Below are 23,148 nucleotides of genomic sequence, written 5' to 3'. Positions count from 1 at the left end.
GCAGCCGAGGGGTGTATTATGATGTTCTGCAGCAGCTGAGTTGTGTATTATGATGTTCTGCAGCATATAAGGGGTGTATTATGATGATCTGCAGCATCTAAGGCAGTGGTGGTGAAGCTATGGCATGCGTGCCAGAGGCGGCACATAGAGCCCTCCCTGCTGGCACGCGTGCTGGTGGCAGCTGCTCACCACGGTTGTGAATACCGCCACGGTATTCACTCAGGGGTGCCGCTAGCGACGCTGATCCCCGATGCACACTGTGACGTCAGTGTGCTCCCAGGATCCTCCTACCCCCTCCCCTGATGTCTCCTCCTTGGTTCCGCGAGCAAGGGGGAGGAGGCGTGCGGCAGCACACACTGTCGTCACAGTGTGCACCTGGGATCAGCGCCAGCAACAGTGCCGAGCAGAGGAGCAGCGGTGCAGGAGGGGGAAAGTAAATGGGTCTCAGGGGGGCACTATTGCTACTGGGGCTATTAGTAATAGTGTCCCCTATATGGGCCCCAGTATGTAATAGCATTAATACTGGGGCCACTGTGGGGTGTCACTATTACTACTGGAGCCGCTGTGGGATGTCACTATTACCACTAGGGCCGCTGCGGGATGTCTCTATTACCACTGGGGCCGCTGTCGGGTGTCAGTATTACCACTGAGGCCGCTGTGGGATGTCACTATTACCACTGGGGGGCGCTGTGGGATGTCACTATTACCACTAGGGCCGCTGCGGGATGTCACTATTACCACTGGGGCCGCTGTGGGGAGTCAGTATTACCACTGAGGCCGCTGTGGGGAGTCACTATTACCACTGGGGCCGCTGTCGGGTGTCAGTATTACCACTGAGGCCGCTGTGGGATGTCACTATTACCACTGGGGCCGCTGTGGGATGTCACTATTACCACTGGGGCCGCCAGTATTACCACTGAGGCCGCTGTGGGGAGTCAGTATTACCCCTGGGGCTGCTGTGGGGTGTCACTATTATTACTGAGGCTGCTGTGGGGTGTCACTAATACCTCTGGGGCCGCTGTGGGATGTCACTATTACCACTGGGACTGCTGTGGGGTCCCACTATTACCTCTGGGGCCGCTGTGGGGGGTCACTATTACCACCAAGGCCACTTTGGGGGGTCACTATTACCACTGGGGCAGCTATAGGGGGTGACTCTTTCCACCGAGGCCGCTGTAGGGGGTGATTTTTACCACCGGGGCCACTGTAGGGGGTCACTATTACCAGTGAGGCTGCTCTGGGGAGTCACTATTGCCACTGGGACCGCTGTGGGGGGTCACTATTACCACTGGGGCTGCTGTGCGGGGGGTCACTATTACCACTGGGGCTGCTGTGGGATATCACTATTACCACTGGGGCTGCTGTCGAATGTTACTATTACTACTGGGGCCACTCTGGGGGTCACTATTACTACTGGTGTATTTTTACACGTGGTGGAAATGCTGCAGAATGTCCACCCTTTCCTTTTTATAACGATGGAGGTAAAATCATACGTTATGACATGTTGACACTTTGTGATAAATAAGTGGGTTTTGGGTTGCAGTTTGGGCACTCGGTCTCTAAAAGGTTCGTCATCACTGGCCTAAAGTGTGTATTATGATTTACTGCAGCATCTAAGGTGTGTATTATGATGTTTTACAGCAGCTGTGTGTATTATGATGTTCTGCAGCAGCTGAGGTGTGTATTATGAGGTTCTGCATAAAGTTGAAGGGTCTATTATGAGGGTCTGCAGAAGTTGAGCGATGTATTATGATATTGCGCAGCAGCTAAGCTGTTTATTTATGAGCCCATGCAGCAGGTGTGTATTGGGAGGTTCTGCAGCAGCTGAGGGGTGTATTATGATGTTCTGCAGCAGTTGAGGTATTTATTTATGAGGCTGTGCAGCATCTAAGGGGTGTATTATGATGTTGTGCAGCAGGTAAGGCGTGTATTATGAAACGTTTATTATGAGGTTCTGCAGCAGCTGATGTATTAATGAGGTTGTGCAGCAGCTGAGGATTGTATTAGGATGTTCTGCAGCAGCTGAGGTGTTTATGAGGTTCTGCAGCAGTCGTGGTGTGTTCTGCAGTAACTGAGGTGTTTTTTAAGGCTGTGCAGCAGCTGAGGTGTGTATTATGAGGTTCTGCAACAGCTGAGATGTGTATTATGATGTTCTGCAACAGCTGAGGTGTGTATTGTAATGTTATGCAGCAGCTGATGTATTTATGAGGATGTGTAGCAGCTGAGGATTGTATTGGGATGTTCTGCAGCAGCTGAGGATCGTAATAGGATGTTCTGCAGCAGCTGATGTATGTATTATGAGGTTCTGCAGCAGCTATAGTGTGTATTAAGATGTTCTGCAGTAACTGAGGTGTTTTTTTAAGGCTGTGCAGCATTTGAGGTGTGTATTATGATGTTCTGCAGCAGATGAGATGTGTATTATGAGGTTCTGCAGCAGCTGAGATGTGTATTATGATGTTCTGCAACAGCTGAGGTGTGTATTGTAATGTTATGCAGCAGCTGATGTATTTATGAGGGAGTGCAGCAGCTGAGGATTGCATTAGGATGTTCTGCAGTAGCTAAGGATCGTATTAGGATGTTCTGCAGCAACTGATGTATGTATTATGATGTGCTGCAGCATCTGAGGTGTGTATTATGATGTTCTGCAGCAACTGAGGTGTGTATTATGATGTGCTGCAGCATCTGAGGTGTGTATTATGATGTTCAGCAGCAGCTGAGGTTTGTATTATGATCTGCAGCAGCTGTGTGTATTATGATGTTCTGCAGCAGCTGCTTTGTGTATTATGATGTTATGAAGCAGCTGAGATGTGTATTATGATGTTCTGCAGCAGCAGCTGAGGTGTGTACTATGAGGTTCTGCTGCAGCTGAGGTGTGTATTATGATGATCTCCAGCAGCTGAAGTGTGTATTGTAATATTATGCAGCATCTGTGTGCAGCAGCTGAGGATCGTATTAGGATGTTCTGCAGCAGCTGAGGATCATATTAGGATGTTCTGCAGCAGCTGATGTGTGTATTATGAAGTTCTGCAGCAGCTGAGGTTTCTGTTGTAATGTTCTGGAGCAGTTTTTGTGTGTATTATGATGTTCTGCAGCAGCTGAGGTGTGTATTATAATGTTTTGCAGCAGCTAGGGTGTCTAGTATGAGGTTCTGCAGCAGCTGAGGTGTGTATTATGATGTTCTGCAGCAGCTGCGGTATGTATTGTAATGTTATGCAGCAGCTGATGTATTTATGAGGGTGTGCAGCAGCTGAGGATAGTATTAGGATGTTCTGCAGCTGCTGAGGTGTTTATCATGAGGTTCTGCAGCAGCTGAGCTGTGTATTATGATGTTCTGCAAGAGCTGAGGTGTGTATTGTAATGTTATGCAGCAGTTGATGTATTTATGAGGCTGTGCAAAAGCTGAGGATTGTATTAGGATGTTCTGCAGCAGCTGAGGATCGTATTAGGATGTTCTGCAACAGCTGAGGATCGTATTAGGATGTTCTGCAGCAGCTGAGGATCGTATTAGGATGATCTGCAGCAGCTGATGTGTGTATTATGAAGTTCTGCAGCAGCTGAGGTGTGTGTTGTAATGTTCTGGAGCAGCTGAGGTGGGTATTATGATGTTCTGCAGCAGCTAGGGTGTCTTATGAGGTTCTGCAGTAGCTGAAGGGTATATTATGATGTTCTGCAGCTGAGGTGTGTATTATGAGGTTCTGCAGCAGCTAAGGGATGTATTATGATATTCTGCAGCAGCTGAGGTGTGTATTATGAGGTTCTGCTGCAGCTGAGGGGTGTATGATGATGTTCTGCAGCAGCTGATGTGTGTATTATGAAGTTCTGCAGCAGCTGAGGTGTGTGTTGTAATGTTCTGGAGCAGCTGAGGTGGGTATTATGATGTTGTGCAGCAGCTAAGGTGTGTATTATAATGTTCTGCAGCAGCTAAGGTGTGTATAATGATGTTCTGCAGCAGCTGAGGTGTTTATGAGGCTGTGCAGCACCTGAGGTGTGTATTATGAGGTTCTGCTGCAGCTGAGGGGTGTATGATGATGTTCTGCAGCAGCTGAGGGGTGTATGATGACGTTCTACAGCAGCTGAGGTGTTTATGAGGCTGTGAAGCATCTGAGGTGTGTATTATGATGTGCAGCAACTAAGGTGCGTATTATAATGTTCTGCAGCAGCTAAGGTGCGTATAATGATGTTCTGCAGCAGCTGAGGGGTGTATTATAATGTTCTGCAGCAGCTAAGGTGCGTATAATGATGTTATGTAGCAGCTGAGGTGTTTATGTGGCTGTGCAGCATCTGAGGTGTGTATTATGATGTTGTGCAGCAGCTGAGGGGTGTATTATGATGTTCTGCAGCAGCTGAGATGTTTATGAGGCTGTGCAGCATCTGAGGTGTGTATTATGATTTTATGCAGCAGCTGAGGGGGGCATTATGATGCTGTGCAACAGCTGGGACGCAGAACTGTACATACACTGCTGCTGCTGAAGAACCTCTTCTTCTGGAAGGGTGCTCCACATAACACTCATTGACGCAAAAGAATGAATGTCCTACTTCAGTGATCTATGCCAGACTGTTTTTGCAGGAACAGATAAGCAGCGCCTGTGTGACGTGTGACGCCGCTCATCTCTAAATAATCTGACATGAAAATGTGATGTTTAGCCAATTCTTTACAGAAAATGGCCATCGCTGGGTATTACAGCCGAATATCTCCCCCCTACTTGTATTACAGGGTGTGCTGCTCGCATCTGGTATCAGCGATTACAGATCAATAGTGTACATTATTCCTTAAAATACATACCTGGATGATGCAGAACCTCTTTAGGAAAGGAAATCTCATGTTAATTACTGATTCAGAGTATAAAGTTTCTATTAAAGAGGTTCTGCAGCAGCTGAAAAACTATGCCATATCTAATAGTACACCAAGAGCTTCATGTCAATCATGGTCTATAAACTGCTGTAACACTCCATGCAGAGATGGCATTGGCTGGGCCAGAGTTTGGGGCTCTTTCGCTACATATGAACGCACCCATAGGCTATGTCCACACCGGACAGGTTTGCTGTGAAATGTCCAAAGCGGACGCAGGCGTTGGTTCCTCCCCCTTAGAAGAGCTGGAAGCCGCACCAAGAATTTGGAGCAATAATTGTCGTACTGCGAATTTAAAATCCGCGCTGCATCTCAATGTCCTCCAGGGTCTTGGGCTGATATTTTTGCACACCAAAGAGCCCCCTAGAGGTCGATGGGAGGCGCACACGCACCTCGTATACCGCCATCACCGTGTATTTTTCCTGCGCATTTTGGTTGAGCCAAAAAATGCAGGTTGCTCTATTTTTTTGTGCATTTGTGCACCAGAAGTCCGCATAGATGCCAATGGTGATGCGTATATGTGCACGCAATACGCTGGGAGATGCGAGAAACACTGCGGAAGTGCGCAGCAAAAAATACACGTGGAACTCATTAGTCTAATTAGCCATTTTAATCGGTTCATTTTTATTTGCGGCAAATGAACTTACCTTGCAGGCGCAAAAGGACAGTAAAATACGCCGATGCGCACGCAAAACAGCATAGTTCATTTTGCAAATACGCAGCGCTCATGTGAAAGGGCTAGAGCTGTGGATTTTGGCTTCGGCATTGAAGTCTATGGCAAAACCCCAAAAGTTTTCTGCACCAAATCTACTTAAACAGAGGGGTGTGAGCGCAACTTGCTCCTCACCCCTCACCCTCCAACTCCGCACTATTCCAGCGTGATGATAGGCCCCGCCCCTTTCTCACACGCAGTATTAGCATAATACCACTAACGACAACTAAACTATTGATGAAACTATTGTTTGCTTCCGTTACTATGGTTACTCTGATAAAACCCCTTTTCAAGTATCAACTTGCCGCAAATAAAAAAAAAGCTGCAAAAAACATTCTACAGTAAAATCCCAATAACCCGCATCCTCAGGAGCGCCAACTTGTCATATTAATACCCATTCACGCCATATCAGTGCGCCAATCCATCAGGTAACTGTCTGCTGATCCGGCATGGAGTTTGCCTCCGTGTGTCATTTCTTGTGGTTGCAGCATTGCTCACTCTATGCCGCTATAATTTGGCAGCTCGCCACCACTCCTCCCATGGCACAATGACCTGATTTCCCCTGCCCTACAATCTGTTACCCTGCAGACTGGCACATGCCAATGATGCCCTTCTGCGATGAATTATGGGGATGCCATCCTGCAATTGTAATTGATTGGTGTGGAAGTTTTGGGCCTCCCCCCTCCTCCACAGCTGCAGCCACTCCTCCAGTTTACTTTCCCCTTTCAGCCATGTCTAAGGGAGGAGGAGGAGAGAATACATTGTATTTATTTCCCTGCTATCTCCTCCTCTGTACACTTCCAGCCCTGTCGTCTTGTGCAGCTGAAGGGACGGCCTACTGCCATTGGCTGCCGTCCAGCCTGGAAGGCCTGTGATTGGCGGCGCTGGAATGCTCGTATGAGCTGATTGGTGGGCTGTTACCTTGTTTCATATTTTCACAAGGCATAGCATAAACAGCTTGGATTGTATCCTCCAGGTGGAGATGCAAGGTTTGTTACATTTTGCTACATTTCTTTGTATCCATTCTGGTGGGGAGTGACAGGTGGAGGCCGGAGGGGTCTGGGCCGCCTGCTGCTGGGAGGATATTTGGGAGGGGTGGCTTTGATCCCATGCTGTGTGTTTCTTGTAAGAGGATCAGAAGGAGGGGGGATTGTGGGTTGTGCTCTGGGGGTTCACATGTAATGTCATGAGCATGTAGGTGTGCGGATCAGCATGACAGGGGGCGATTATACTCGCACGGTCTATATAAGCGCCCTATATGGGGGATTGTTAGGGAGAAGTTTGTGGGAAGAGCATAAAGGATGGGAGAGAATGCACAGATGTGCGCCGCAGTCCTCCTATTCATTCATTACTACCCCCATCATCTAGGATTTTAGTACGATGGAACATTTTGGAAGAACTGCGATTGACCATAAAGGGGTCATTTCTGCCCATATTAATTGTCAGGCAAGGTCGTAGGTCAGGGAGAAGGATTGTGCATCAAGTTTGACGGGTTTCCATTCATTGCAATTAATTGATTATTGTAGGAGCGGTTATGATTCGTTGGGTTAGAAGTCAATGCAGAATTTTGACTGTCGTGCCAAGGAATGATGGGCACTGCTGCCATCTAGTAACAGATCAATGCCCGTCTGTTATATCTGTATGCTGTATTGGTGCCTCTGCTGATTGGACATATGAGTATTACCGTACGGGCGTACTTTATGGTCAGGATCTTTGACCCGTGTGTCTTTCTGTGTTACCCCTCTTCTTTTGGTGCCCTACAACCCAAGCTGATTGCCCTTTTTAATGGCCACAATCAGGGTTCCCTACAGCAGGGGTGGGCTTCACCCTGTTACTCCCCTATATACAGCAGGTTGGTACAGGATGGTGAATAGATGCAATTAAACAGTAAGAGTGCTTTCACACGGGACGGGATATTCCGCAGCACACGTTACCGCGCGGATCTTCTGCAGGAGGGCGTAATACTCTGCAGGACTTTTGCAGAATATTCCGTCCCGGGCACAGAATGCCCCTGGTTAATTAACCCATTATTTTAATTGGGTTAATTCACATGAGATTTTTTTTTTTCGCATTGGTAATAGGAGATTGAAAAACCATGTCCAGTTTTTGGGTGATTCCGCTGTGAGAGCGCCCATTAGGCTATATTCAAATAAAGAGTCTTCCATCAGATTTTCGGATTTAAAAAGTCGGTTGGAAATAAAGAGTGTTATTTTAAGCGGTTTTATTATAAATGGTTTTATTCACACGTCCAAGCGAGAAAAAAATCACAGCAAGTTGGATTTTGTTGTGATTTTCGGATGAAAACCAAGTCTATGGGTGCGATTTAAAAACCGGATTGCACTGATGCGAAACACACGAATATGAAGCCAATTCTTTTGAATGGGGTCATACATATGAGCGATTTGTCCTATTTGTTGTAGCATGTCCTATTTCTGGCCGTTCCCCCAGAACGCCTCGCATCACTGCCCATTATTTTCAATGGGGCCAATACCGTATCGCACGGCGTGTGAGGTGCAGGCGAGTGCCATGCAGGGTTTACCCATTGAAAACCATGGGAAGCACTCCATGATCCTCCGCCACTACTTGATGCCAGGCAGTTTTAACACAAAAACGCCTCGCCTCCGCGGGTACACCACACGTTGGGAAGCGCGATATCAGGCCGAGATTCAGGGCCCGATATCACAGGCTACATTCACATGAGCACAAATCTGATAAACGCCTCGCATCTACGGGTAAGACGCACATTGACAAGTGCGATATTGGGCCGATATCACGCTTGCCCATGTGATTGTAGCCTTAGGGCTCGAGAGCGCCCTCACTGATTTCAATCGGTAATTGAATTTTATACAGGCTATTTTGGTGCGTGTTATGCGTGTATTTGCTCCCATGTGAATGAGCCCTAATTACATCGGAGCAAAACAGATGAAGATCACATGGAAAAATTGGGGAAAAGTTTCATGAAAATCACATAAATAATTAGTTGGATTTTTCTGGAGTGTGAAGAACCCTTATTCTATGTTGCAGCCAAAACCCCGCATGGCGCTCGCATGTTAATGTGATTTTCATGTGAGGTCGATGCGTTTTTTTTTTTCCCCATTTCAGCTATTGGAACAACATTCATTTTTTGTTCACACGTGTGAAAAACGCCTTTACAGCAAAACGAATCGCATGTTTTTAACGCGGAAACGTATTGCAGAAGCCTGAAAATCGCAGTTTGACGAGCGCAATCTAGGTGTGATTGTCTGGGACTTGCATCGCACTTGTGTAAAGCCTAATTGAGATACATTATGCATTAGGCAGCTCACCCCGCCCACGCGATTAAAACCACTACACTACAGTATAAAGTGATGTAGCAGAGCTGGACTTGTCCTGTGCTATTGGGCTGCATCACTCCTGCCATGTGATTACTGACATGTAATGGTAGTAGTGCGGCAGACGGCAACCCAGGACGATGTTTAATAGGCTGGACTGTAACTAAACTGAGGCAGCTTTGGAAATAGGATTACATCCGGACGTGGCGACAAAACCGCGGCGCGTCCGCTTTACCTGCACGTAAAACACTGATGGTAGCCCATTCTGATATCACATTGTTCTGACAGATGACAGCAAACTCGGCTCTGCTGCATCTGGACGGTTCCTATCTGCTATGGACACACACCGCACTTCAGGGGGTTTGCATGGCAATGGGATTTGGAGTCTTCTGGCAGCCAGCTAGTTAATCTCTTAGGCCCTTCAGCTTGTTGGAGGCTGATCTGCCGCCATCAGTGAGCCGCGGATGTTGTAATTAATTTGCTCCCATTTCTTCTGCATCACTTTGGAGTCACAAGCGAGTCGCTCCACGCCGATACTAGAGAGAGATCAATGGGGCCCAGGATGAATTGTTCTCTCTCACCTCCACATGTAGCCTTCATGGTCGGGAATATGCAGGGTTTATTATCTGAGTTAGGCCTCATTGACACAGGTGAATGTGTGCAGCTAACTTGCATGCGCAAAAAATGTGACTATTAGAACCAACGGTTTCCTATCCAAACATTCAGATAAAAGGATTTTAGTCGCGCAAAAAAATGTATAAAAAGATAGGACATGAGCAACTGAAATCCCCTGCTGGGTGAAAACATAGGACCTTGCCTATCTTTGCTGCGCAAAGCACAGACCCCTCTGTAGAAGCCTATGGGAGACTATGCGGGGCAGACAGCAAAAGGAGAGTAAGGGATTCCCCAGCAATGCAATGCCAGGGTTCCCCTGCAGAGGAGATGGAGGGATTCCCCAACTGTGCAATGCCGGGGTTCCCCTGTAGGGGAGATTGAGGGATTCTCTAGCAGCACAATGCAGCGGTTCCCCGGCAGAGGAGATGGAAGGATTCCGCAGCGGAGCAATCCCTCCATCCCCCCTGCAAGGGGACCCCAGCATCGCACTGTAGGGGAATCCCTTAATCTCCTTTGCAGGGGAACCCCCGGCAACGCACTGAGATGAAGGGAGTCCCAGCAATGAAGGGAAGCCCTGCAGGAACCCCCTTCATCTCCATGGTGAGCTTCCCTTAACTGGAAAGAGAGAGATGAAGGAGATTCCCCTGAGAAAATTAAGGTGTTTCACCAGGGACTCCCTCCATCTCTCTTTCTACAGCAGCGCATCTTTTCGGTCATTACTGCCCACGTGAACGGCCCTAACTCTCACAACTAGTGCTGCAGAAAATCATCTGTTTAGACGATTTTCTGCTGCGTTAGTTGCAATTTTTTTTTTTGCACAGCTAATAGTTGCATGAATTCTGCACTTGTGTGAATGAGCCCTAAAAACCGTTAGTTTGCCACCAAAAAAAGTCCAGAAAATAAAATTCTTTAAATCCAGCATCAAGAAGTGATGGCGCCGGATAATCAGACCGTAAGTGAAAAAATGTGTCAGCAAATTTTGTAGGTTTGTAGTGAAATTCTGCACATTTTCATCCAGCTTTTGGCAGCTTTAGGCCGCTTCCACATGGGCCGCATGCTCTGTCTTTCTGCAATGAGGTTTTTTTTTTTTTTCCTCTCCCATGTTGCCCTATAGAGCCTCCTGACATTAGAAACTCCTATTGATTTTCGCAATAATAAATCTCGTGATATATATATATTTTTATTTTTTTTTTATCGTGGGCAGCAGCGATGTGAGATAATTTTCAAGAAAAAGCATTGCTGACACTACAAAATCGCAGGAACAAAGCTGCGATATCGCTGTCGCCCGTATGAAAGAGGCCTTGAAGTGACCCTCCTGGCCTGGGGAAACAAATATGGCCGCAATGTTTCTCTGACTACCTGCTCAACAATGTCCATAGTATGCATTGGTAGTCCAAGATGCTACATGCTGATCTGGCTGGCTCATGTGACCAGCACTAACCAATCAAAGCAGGTGTCTAACACACAGTGTGCATCAGGTAGTCAAAGACGTTTGGGCGGCCGTCTTCATTTGTCCGGGCCCGGAGGGTCGCTCTAAATGAGTATTTATTACAGGCTCCTCCCACTATACAAGCGGAATTATTCTGCAATCCCTACCAAAAGCCGCCAGTTAATCTGCCGCTGCGGAATTCCGCTGCACAACCTATAGGTCTGCTTTTGGATTTTGCTGCAGGAGTCTACGGATTTTAGGGCAGACTTTCCCGCATCTCGCGGTGCAGATTGTGGCCCTGTGAAAGCACCCTTGGGGACCATTCCCACGGGACAGAATTGTCCGCAGGACGCAGTGCGGATTCTGTTGTGTTTTTAACCGTGGAGTGTGTTCTGCAGGACATCTTGCAGAATTTCTTGCGTTCTTTTCCGCAGACGTTCGGCGCGGAATTACATCTCTGTTAGCAATGGAAAGAGAAACCTCAAAAATTTTCATTTAGCAAACCTGTCTACCTTAAGGCGTCCTTGTTGCCCATAGCAACCAATCACAGCGTAGCTTTCATTTCTCAAGCTGCTGACGTAAAATAAAAGCTGCACTGCGATTGGTTGCTATGGACAACAAAGATGTCTTAAGGTGCATTTACAAACACAGATGATCGCTCAGAATTTGTCAGAAACTGACAGTTTTGACCGATCATTTTGCATAGATACTAATGGGCTAAATCAGCCCTTTAGTACTTCCCTGCTTGTATTTAGAGAACAGCGGGTGGTCTGTTCTCTAAATTCATTGCTACTGTTCTCCACCGGGGCAGCAATTATTAAAGAATGGTATCAGCGCTGCCCGTGGAGAACTCAGCATGTCATCCCTCTTATCAGGGACGAGGATTTCATGCTGACCTGAAGTTAGCGATGGACGAACAGTGCACGATGGGCGCACACTTACACACAATGGCTGTCGCTCAAAAGTTGGCTTTTGATTGAAATTTTCAGCAATAATCGTTGTGTGTAAAAGGGCCCTAACTGTTAGTCAGGTTTGCTAAATGAGGCCCAAAACGTTTTATTCTGTCGTAGTCGTTGCTGGGAGACAATGAAAAAAAAATGGCTGTTGTTAGTTTACAATGTCATTTTTGAATAAAGTTTGGTGAAGATCCACCTCCCTCCCCCCCAGCGGGCGCACAATTTGTGAGCAGTATTCCAATTTTAAGGAAAAAGGTTGCATCTGTAAGCAAAAATTGTCCGTCCTCCAGTAGGCGTGGAAACAGCAGAGCGCGTCCGTACAAGTCTCACACGAAGTCCTTAGAACTCCACCGTCAGAGCGAGCGGAGAATTGGGACGCTCCACAGCCGACTGTGTGGGGGATTCTATGCAAACATTTGTCATGTCATTTCTGCCGACTGCCAATGTTACCGACCCTGAAACCGGGCGACAAAGCGCGGCGGCGTTCTAACTGTGAGAGTCTACAGACTAATGGAAGCCGTTGGTGCCATGGAGTCCACAGTTACCAAACATAATGTCAGAATATGTAAAGGGAACCCCCTTGTCTACGTGGAGCGTGGGAGCGACCCCGAGGTGAATGTGTGTTATAACCTGTAGGAAAGTGGACGTCCATTTCTTCCTCCATGAGGAAACAATCCCGGGTATATTGTATCCGAACGGTACAGATATGGCTTCTGCTACAGCCGGAACTACAAATCCCAGGCTGCATCCTCCAACAGGATGGGGCGCCCTCCTCCCCATGAAGTCAGAAGTGAGTGGCGACTACCAATCAGAAGAATTGGCCGTGCAGGTGGTGATGATGGTCAACTCCTTCCTTGGTTTCTATGTTCCCCGGACCCCCACGCCTTGTGATTCTTTTCTCTGGGGAGTGTTAGGGCCCATGTACATGGAAAGATGATTGCTCAAAATTCGCTCAAGCGTCAGTTTGAGTGACCGTTTTGAGCGATCACTTTGCATAAACTCTTAAGTAGCTAATTAGCTACTTAAGAGTTTATCAGCGTGTGAATGAAGGTGGCCGCTGTATGTAGAAAACAGCGGGAGTGCTGTCTTCTGCATACAGCTGCTTTGTTCTCAGAGCTATCAGCTGGTATCCAGCTGAACTGATAGCTCTAAGAACAGCAGGAGCGCTGACAGCTGCTTTGTTCTTGGAGCCATTGCTGAAAGCTCTGAGCGGGATACCAGCTGAAAGAATATTATCAGCTGGTATCCTGCTGAGAACTCAGCGTATGGTGCTGATAAGGCTCATCGCTGACTTATCCCTCAAAAGCCGTCTTTTGAGCCAATTCTGAGTAATAATCGTTGTGTCCAAGTGGGCCTTTAGAGTCTACATGCCCCCCTTACCACCCACCATGTATGATCTGTGGCATCCCAGAAGCCATTGAGTCATGAAGATCATTTGTAATAACCCTGTGGTGTTAGACTAATAATGCAGTGTACCTGATCTCTGATTGGTCAGAAGTGCTCACGTGATCAGCAATGGCCAGTCACAGAGCAGTGCACAGTATGCATTACATAGTTAGAGAAAGGCTGCAACCTTCTTGGATGAAAACAGGGCCTGGAACAACTACAAGGAACATACCCGCTCCTCTTGTGGGACAGAATTTTGTCCCAAAGCAAAAGATCTCTTTACTTAAAATAGTATTAATGGCTAAATGGGAAGACTTCTACATAAAGGGGCTGTCTGAATTAAAGGGATTTTCTGGTCAAAAATACTATAGATGACCTATCCTCAGGATCAACTGGGGTCTGTCGCTCAGGCCCCCGACCAATCAGCTGTGCGGGTGTATGTTGTCAGCACCACAATAACACAGAGGTTGGAGCAGAAGCCACAGCGCCGACCTCTATGTAGTGGCCGGCACTGGTAATTGCAGGCACAGCTCTCATTGATTTTAACTCCTGTGCAGCTGTGTGAAGACGTGGCTAAGAAACCACCTGCACCTCACTGCATAACAGAAGAGGGCGCTCCAGCTGCGCCTGTTGCCTCTACAGCAGCTGCAGACAGCTGTCCCCATATACAGTACCATATACAGTACTAAATGTCTGCCTTTTATTGCTTTCAGCCCTCCTGTGCCCCCAATGTGTCCCACCACCGTGGGGTTTTTATTAAGAGTAGGTCATCAATAGTTTACAACTAGACAACCCTCTTAAATACCGGAATTTTTAAGTTTGAGGCTGGAGGGGGCGCTTTTTAAAAAGATGTGTCCAAAAGTTTTCAAAAACTTTATTAGAAAAACAGATAGAGGAAAGCATCAATGTGAGAATCATCCAGCGGGATATTGAAGACTTCCTAATGTGGAGAGACTTGAGGTCAACATGCTCAAAATGTTGAAATGTTCCAAACTGAGACAATAAATCCGTCATCTACAGCTTAAATATCACTTCTAGTCCACATGGTCAAGCAGCTTGTGTTTGTCAAATCTGTCATTTCTAATATGCCAGATCCAAACTGTTGTCTGCACATATGTGTATCTAATAGGACACTAACCTCAACGTTGTTGTTTACTGGTGATGGGAATGCAAATACTGTCTGCTGCCATGAGTTGTGGAAGCGCTTCCTGGAGTAGGTGTACATTGTGCAAGGCCAAAAACTCCTGCGTTGTTCTTGGAACAGAGCAGCCATGTTTTTCTAATCTTGGAGAACATTTTTTTAATGAATTTCATAGGATATGCTTAATGACTATCTCTCTAAGAAGTTCCTGCTAGAAAAGGTTCTCGTTCAGTTTCAGACGGCATAAAAATCAGCGCTGGCTCGTTCACTTGTCGGACAGATTAACCTTTTCCTATCCACTGTCTGCCGTCTTCCTACATTCTGATTGAAGCCTGTACAGCTCCAATGTCAGAAGACGTCCGACAAGGTATTCTTACCGTCTATTGCCAACCAGTCAGCTGTTGGAGCCTCTCTGGCGAACACATGCTGACTTTAGCCAGCAGGTGGCAGCGTTGTATAACGGCAAAAAAGAGAAAGCCTTTTAGGAAATCCTGAATCCAAAATTGGATAGGAGAGGGTTGTTAAACCCTGATCATTGTTTTACGTAGGAATGTGAAACGCGGAATGATAATTGATCAAGAACTGCTATACAGGCGGCCTGAACGTGTATGAGCTGGTGATGATGTCATCAGCTCTGGCGAGAATTGTGAGCTTCTCGTTCTTTCTAAAAGGACCATTACGGAGTATTAAGGGTGTGGTCTATTTTTAAGGGCGTGGCATAAGTCTTTTTATTTTTGATGCAATTTCCTAAACAAAGGGACGCATGGTATACAGTGGATATTGATGCTGCTCTGTATGAACAAGGCCGTGAGCTCAGACGTGGCCCCCTGACTCTTGTAGACCCCCTCATTTAATGACTGGGTGTGAGATCTGTAGGTATAACAGAAAGTGTACTTACTCCTGGAAATCTACATTGCAGTTAGTGCATATTCGCCTGCTGGCTCCGGCAGAGAGAGGCTTAACCTTTGGAAATGTGCAGCTTGATAATGTGCTATCCTCCTTCCTCAGAGCTGTTTTTAGCGACTTTACAGCTCCCAGACAGATGGTGATATTTGGTTTCCTGACAGTTTTAATGAATTTTGATAGAAACGATAAGAACATTTGCTTCACTTAGTAAACTTCCTCTCTTGGCTCATAATTAATGGAACACTCTCTGAAGTTTACCTCATAGGTGCAAGGATGTGGAGGAAGGAGGAGGGAGGGGGGGGGGGGGGGGGGTCGGAGGTAGTCCGCCGTGAGTCATGCCATAAAAACCATTACTGTCTGCAGCAAAAAGTGGTTTCTCCATGATGACTTTTTTAAGGGTTCTATCATATTTGCAAATAGGGTTTCAATAATTAATGTTGGATCTGTATAGGAAGCCAATAAAGTGGGGTTCTCTACGAAACCCCCATTCTTCCAGAAAGAGCAATGTATCTTTTGCTTCCCCTGCAGGCACCTTGGGGGCAGCGTAACTAAAGCTAGCCATACCTATTAGATACAATTGTGTATGGGAGTGTCTGGACTTTCCCCAACGGCGGATTGATGTTAAAGGAGGCATGATGGATTTGAAGATGTCCAACTGTTTGTTCCTACAAGGGTCCTCTGGCAGTGACTAATAGCCTTCTTCCTATTGCCATGAACAAGATTACGGTGCAGTTGGGAGGAATGACTGTTGTCCACTTGGCATACAGCCGAAACCTATCAAGTGTATGACCAGCCTTAAAGGGGTTGTGCCAAGTTATATACTTATCCCCTATTCAGAGGGTAGGGGATAACTTTATGATTGGTGGGGTCAACCCCTGGGACTCCTACCGATCTCAAGAACCGGGATCCACTCAGTCCCATAGTGAATGGAGCAGAGGTCACACAAGGGAGCTGTAGCTCTATTCACTTTACTGGCAGCACTTTAACGCCTTCCTATCCAATTTGTATCCTGGTTTTCCTAGGGGGCTTACTCTTTTTCTGCCACTATACAACAGCGCTATATGCTGGCTAAACCCAGTACTGCATTAGGTGACATGTTAGTTAGGCTCCAACAGCAGAGAGGCTGGCAATATACAGTAAGAGAACCTCGACGGACATCTTCCAACATCGGAGCTGTACAGCCTTAAATCATAATGTCTTCAGACGTCAGACAGTGGATTGGAAAGGGTTAAATGACCAAGTCCCAATGCTTAGGCAATCTCAAGCACTGTCATTGAAGTGAATGGAGCAGCGGCACACTGGCATGATCTCTGCTCCATGCACTTGGAGACCAATTGACCCCCTTTCTGGGGTCGTAGCAGCTGGACCCACACCGGTGATAGTTATACCCTATTCTGTGGAGAGAGAATAACTTTATAACTTGGCACAATCTCTTTATGGTCTTCATACACACCAGACTATAGTTGTCTGAATCCGCTGATAACAACAGAGCTGGATGACTATATTGTCGTTGGGGTTGGCTCAATGTTCCCTCCAGAGATTATGTCTGGTGAAGCAGTAATCGGAGATGTAGAATTTCAATACCCAATCCTTTTGTTCCTTGGGAGATAAGCAGGCACCAGGGCTGTTCTGCTGAGGCTTAAAGAAGGTCTCCAGTTGTAAACTACTGATGGCCTATCCTCAGGATAAATCATCTATAGTAGATCAACAGGGGTCTGTTACAAGGGACCCCCGTCAATCAGCTGTTTGCTGGACTGTGTACTTGTGCTTTGAGCTGATTTTTGCAGTAAGCAGACAGCTCCGTTCCCACTGCAGTGGCCACGCTTGGTATTGCAGGCCCAGCTTGCATTGAAGTGAATGGGAACTTGGCCTGCAATACCAAGCCTGGCCACTGTAGTGCGAACGGAGCTCTCTGATTCCTGCAGAAATCCGCTCGTAGTAGAAACACAAGGACTCGGCAAACAACTAATCAGCTGGTTCCTGGGTGATTTATTATTGATGTCATATCCTGCTGATAAGCCATCAGTAGTTTACAACTGGACAACCCTTTAACTGCGACCATTCATGTGTATGGGGAAGCGGTGGTGACAGCTGTCTAATGAACATTCAACCAGGGGCAGGAAATTCTGCTTTGAGTAGAGGGTTAATCCTGGTGGTAGATTCTCTGTAAAGCATTCTAACATTTAGGCATATTACAATTAGTACCTTCCTAGACCACCAGAGATAGTATTAATGGATAAGCCACCCCAGACCACCAGAAGTATCACTAACCTCTAACTCCCCTGCCTACTTCCTGATGTACTAAATCACAGTTTTGCAATATAAGTATAGTTGGGGGCGTAGAAGGGGAACTTTATCCTTTCTGTCGGGGGCTCCAATGTACTTCCAATATCATATGTCCTGCGTTCTATATATTTTAGTCTTAATTTTCGGATTTTCCTCCTATGAAGATAACCTCGTCCAATGCTGTGAAGTAGCTCAGGGCAGGCTTTAATAGTATTTCATTATTGAAGTCGTTGCGTAGGTTTCGGATAACAAACGACAGTAATTGTCACCATCAGCACTTTTTAATGCCACGGCAGCACTGTGGAGACTTGAAATGATATAGACTGACATTATCAGGATCTCCCGACTTTCATGTGGTAAGAGGATGAGATAAATTACTGCTCTTAACTGTTTATCGTAGCGTTCCATCTGCTTCGATTAGGGGTACAATGCTTCAAGTGAAATCTGCAAATGCACACTTGTAGCCTGATGAAACAAGCGTTGGCTATGCATAGTGATAACTTGGGAGATGTCAGACAACTGGTCCAAAGCAGATGCAAGATACACTATTAAGGCCCCACATGTTATCACTTTGTGGGGCCTTAATGACATCGGATACTCCCCGTGGCATGTACTTTCTACTAACGTCTGGTACACTTCAGCTGGTATTTCCCTCCATTCATCCAGCAAATGTCTGTCAAGCTCTCTCAAAGAGGATGCACGACAATGGTGCAAGGAGAGACATCATTGGACAGTTGAGCAGTGGAAGAACATTCTATGGGGTTACAAATCTCACTACTCAATCTTCAGGTCAGATGGAGTTACCTCGCTGTTGAGGATGCTGAGGAACGCCTTCATCCTGAGTGTGCTGTGCCAACAGTTAAGTGCTGTGGAGGTTTTGTTACAGTTTAGGGATGTTTTGCGTGGCATGATCGGTCCATTGGTTGTAGTGACAAAAGCAATGAAGATGGAGGTGTATCTTGACACTCTAGGCCAAAGTTTTCCAAATCCAGTCCTCACGGACCCCCCAACAGGTCATGTTTTCAGGATATCCTATAGTAAGAACACCAGTGGCAATGTCTGAGGCACCGACAATAATTACATCACCTGTGCAACACTGAGGAAATCCTGAAAACATGACCTGTTGGGGGTCCCTGAGGACTGGAGTTGGAAAATACTGTTCTAGACAATAATGTTCTGCTAACAATGTGGCAATACTCTGGGAATGGCCGGCCATACTTCCAACAAATCCCCCATGTTTGCTTATGGATCCTCCTTGTTTATCACATTGCACAAACTTGTGATTTTAACACTAGAAACATCTATTGACTTTCGGGATAAAAAATTGAGCCATTTCATCGCAGGCGGCAGTGATGCAATGCGAGATTATCGTCAAGACAAGGCATCACTGGCGCTGCAGAACGGCGGGAACAAAGCTGAAAGAGGCCTTAGTAGGATAGCGTATAGTAACCCCCATAAATGTATTGGGTAGTGGAAGCTCTCCAGTAGAGCATGTAGGGTTTCTCCTTCTTGCAGACATTGGAAGTATGAATCTGTAGAATGAGAAGAGCTCATACACATAATTGTACACCACAGGGCCCATAGGATTCCAGGAGCCCATGGCATATCTGTGTAATAGACAGTAGCTCTGCCATGTGCTGGAATCGTTATCTTATTATACGTGGCAGAGCTGCGCTCAGTTGGCACATGGAGTCCCTGTGGGTCTCTACTTAAGCTGCAGGCACTTCTTGTGCCTCCACTAGGTACACCATATTGCGGAGAGAATTTCAGTGCTACTAGGCCAGAATAGCTCTGTATGTGTGTGTGTGTATATATATTTTATATATATATACAGATAGTCCCCTACTTGCGAACATTCGACTTACAAATTTCGCTAGATACGAACTATCTGTTCTGCACAGTATGATGTAATGCTATGGCTCCCGCCCCCTAATGCTATGGCATTACATCATACTGTGCAGGGACCGGACAGGCTTCTATCAAGCCTGATAGAAGCCTGTCCGGTCAGATCGGCGGACACTGCGCTTGCTAGGCAGCTGGGGGCCTTCTGAAAGGCCCTAGGGCTGTCTATGCAGAGCGCCTATCAAGCCGTGCGCTTGATGGGCACTCTGCATAGGCAGCCCTGGGGCCTTTCAGGAGGTCCCCGGCTGCCTAGCAACCGCACAGCGTCCCGTGATCTCATCGTGGGACGCTGTACCGGCCCCCTGAACGTCGGGTGCAGGCTGTTTCTTACAGCGGGCACCCGGCGGCAGCAGTTCCGACGAGCCGCGCCGCTCGTCAGAACTGTTAACACTTTAAATACCGCTGTCAGAGCGGAATTTAAAGTGTTAACAGTTCCGACAAGCGGCGCGGCTCGTCAGAACTGCTGCTGCCGGGTGCTAGCCGGAAGAACAGCCGGCACCCGACGTTGTATGGAGCGGGATCCACCCGCGATCCCGCTCAATACAAGCATTTGTTCGACTTGCGAACAAAATGGACTTACGAACAGGTTCCTGGAACGGAACCTGTTCGCAAGTCGGGGACCACCTGTATATATAATCTCCCAGGTACCCGATACAGAATGCGTGCAATACAAAACGTGACATTTTAGGTAAGAAAAGATGATATCGGAACGTACTTCATACGTTGAAGCACGCCGATCATTAATACGATGTTAATGTGTTAACTTCAACAGTAAAAATCAGAGTTTTTTTGTGCCTATAGCAACCAATCATAGAGCAGCTTTCATTTTACCTCAGCACTAAGAGGATTAAATACTGTTGCCATTAGCAACCAATCATAGCTCAGCTTTCATCTGTTATTCTGCTGAGGTAAAATGAAAGCTGCTCTGTAATTGGTTGTTATATCTTATACTGCTGAGGTAAAATAAAAGCTGCACTGTGATTGGTTGCTATAAGCAACAGTTTTCAATTCTCTTAGTGTTGAGATAAAATGAAAGCTGCTCTGTAATTGGTTGTTATCTTATACTGCTGAGGTAACATGAAAGCTGTGCTGTGATTGGTTGCTATATATTATGCTGCTGAGGTAAAATAATAGCTGCACTGTGATTGGTTGCTATGGGCAACAGTTTTCAATGTCCTTAGTGTTGAGATAAAATGAAAGCTGCTCTGTGATTGGTTGCTATATATTATACTGCTGAGAGAACATGAAAGCTGCTCTGTGATTGGTTGCTATATATTATACTGCTGAGAGAACATAAAAGCTGCTCTGTGATTGGTTGCTACGGGCAACAAAAACTGTTTTTTACTTTTTGTTGATTTACTGCTAGACAGTGTTAATAAATGAGGGTCGGTGGTCATAAATTTGCTCCATGTACTCCTGTCTGGAGACACATCATTTCCTGAAACACAAATTGTCAGCGCTCAGTCTGACTCTTCTAGTGGGAATTACTTGTTGGAAATAACCAGGAATACTAAAGGCTCTGTAGAATCCATTGGTGAAGGCAAATTTGGGGACTGCTGCATTAAAATTCAAGGAAAGGCAAAAATATGCAAATAAGGTTGCCGAGACAACAGAATTTCAGTGTTTTTTAAAATTTATTTTTATTATTATTAGCCTATAACCTTCTCCGGTGTGAGATTATACTGTGTGCAAAATTTCATGTCAATCGGTCATACAGTCTGCGCGTGAGGCTCTAACAAACAGACCGTGATGTATATGATGTGTCTCTGCAGAGCCTTTTAGAGGTGCAGTATGATCGCTGAGACGTTGGTGCATGCTGTTGTACAGAGCTATAATACAGCAATGTCCATGCGGCCTTCATCTGACACGGGTACATGGTCTACATGCTATATACATATGAATGACTTGTTTAAAGGAGATGTCTCGAGGAAGCAGTTAATTTTTTTTTTTGCCCAGTCCCCCCCATTAAACACACATTACAAAGCCCCCCTGTAAATGACATTTCTAGCTGGTTCGTACTTACCGTTCCAGCGTTTCAGCAAGTTATAAAAGTTTCCTCAAGATGGCCGCCGGCTCTTTCCCAGTCGCTCGCTGCAGCCCGACGTGCGCGCTCCCGAGACGCCGCCAGCTGTGTCTCCATGGCAACCGGACGCATCGCAGCCGCCGACCAGACGCCCCGCAGCCGCCGACCAGACAGCAGGTAACCGGCGCTAGCCCCCGGCTCCCCAGCGCTAGCTCCCCCGGCGCAGCGACAGCCCCCCCCGGCCTAGCGCTAGCTCCCCCGGCCTAGCGACAGCCCCCCCGGCCTAGCGACAGCCCCCCCCATCGCAGCGACAGCCCCCCCGGCCTAGCGCTAGCTCCCCCGGCGCAGCGACAGCCCCCCCGGCCTAGCGCTAGCTCCCCCGGCGCAGCGACAGCCCCCCCGGCCTAGCGCTAGCTCCCCCGGCGCAGCGACAGCCCCCCCCATCGCAGCGACAGCCCCCCCGGCCTAGCGACAGCCCCCCCCGGCCTAGCGACAGCCCCCCCCATCGCAGCGACAGCCCCCCCGGCCTAGCGCTAGCTCCCCCGGCCTAGCGACAGCCCCCCCGGCCTAGCGACAGCCCCCCCCCCGGCGCAGCCCGGCGCAGCGGCAGCCCCCCCCGACCCATCACTTACCTGGGAGCCTGTAGCGGGGAGCACACTGAAGCGGCTCGTGCTGAATGGAGAAGACCGGACTGCGCAAGCGCGTCTAAAAAAGCAAGCTGCCAGCGAATTTAGACGGAACCATGGAGACGAGGACGCTAGCAACGGAGCAGGTAAGTGGAATAACTTCTGTATGGCTCATATTTAATGCACAATGTACATTACAAAGTGCATTAATATGGCCATACGGAAGTGTATAACCCCACTTGGTTTCGCGAGACCACCCCTTTAATATGGAGCTGCATTGGGTTTGCACCCTGAGTGTATTTCCATGCTGTCCAGCTCTACAGCGCTCCCACAGTAGTCAATGTGCCACCTCACAATTGAGTCTATGTAAAAGGAGATGGCAGCTGGCGCTATTCTGGTAAGACCTGCAGATAACGCTCACCACTCCAGGGAACGGAGATGCAAAGAAAACAAGAAAAAGCCTAAAACACTTTCTGTATTTCACTGATTTGCAGAAAAAAAATGAATTGGGACCAGTTTTCAATTTTATTTTTTTGTGGAAACCAGTTACGGTACAGAAGTATAGAGCTGGCATACGGAGCGCATACAGAAGTATAGAGCTGGCATACGGAGCGCGTACAGAGGTATAGAGCTGGTATACGGAGCGCATACAGAAGTATAGAGCTGGCATACGGAGCGCGTACAGAAGTATAGAGCTGGTATACGGAGCGCGTATAGAAGTATAGAACTGGCATACGGAGCGCGTACAGAGGTATAGAGCTGGCATACGGCGCGCGTACAGAAGTATAGAGCTGGCATACGGAGCGCGTGCAGAAGTATAGAGCTGGCATACGGAGCGCGTGCAGAAGTATAGAGCTGGTATACGGAGCGCGTGCAGAAGTATAGAGCTGGCATACGGAGCGCGTACAGAGGTATAGAGCTGGTATACGGAGCGCATACAGAAGTATAGAGCTGGCATACGGAGCGCGTACAGAAGTATAGAGCTGGCATACGGAGCTCGTACAGA

General features: G+C 47.2%; 1 protein-coding gene across 3 annotated transcripts in view; it reads left to right on the top strand.

Moving 5' to 3' along the window:
• Positions 1 to 23,148, top strand: part of CTBP1 (C-terminal binding protein 1) — a 318,027-nt gene that overhangs the window by 133,612 nt on the left and 161,267 nt on the right. Inside the window, exon 1 of one of the 3 annotated variants that reach the window (XM_066573006.1) lies at positions 6,414 to 6,550. The exons of the other annotated variants lie outside the window; for them this stretch is intronic. Within the exon in view, the coding sequence (XP_066429103.1) occupies positions 6,544 to 6,550 (7 nt within the window). The 5' untranslated portion in view covers positions 6,414 to 6,543. Of the gene's footprint in view, positions 1 to 6,413; positions 6,551 to 23,148 lie in introns of those variants that run through there. 3 annotated transcript variants of the gene reach the window in all.

This window comes from Eleutherodactylus coqui, chromosome 7, assembly GCF_035609145.1.
Source record: "Eleutherodactylus coqui strain aEleCoq1 chromosome 7, aEleCoq1.hap1, whole genome shotgun sequence".
Taxonomy (NCBI): Eukaryota; Metazoa; Chordata; class Amphibia; order Anura; family Eleutherodactylidae; genus Eleutherodactylus; species Eleutherodactylus coqui.
Note: the sequence above shows the minus strand (reverse complement) of the source record. Positions and strands in the feature narration are given on the sequence as shown.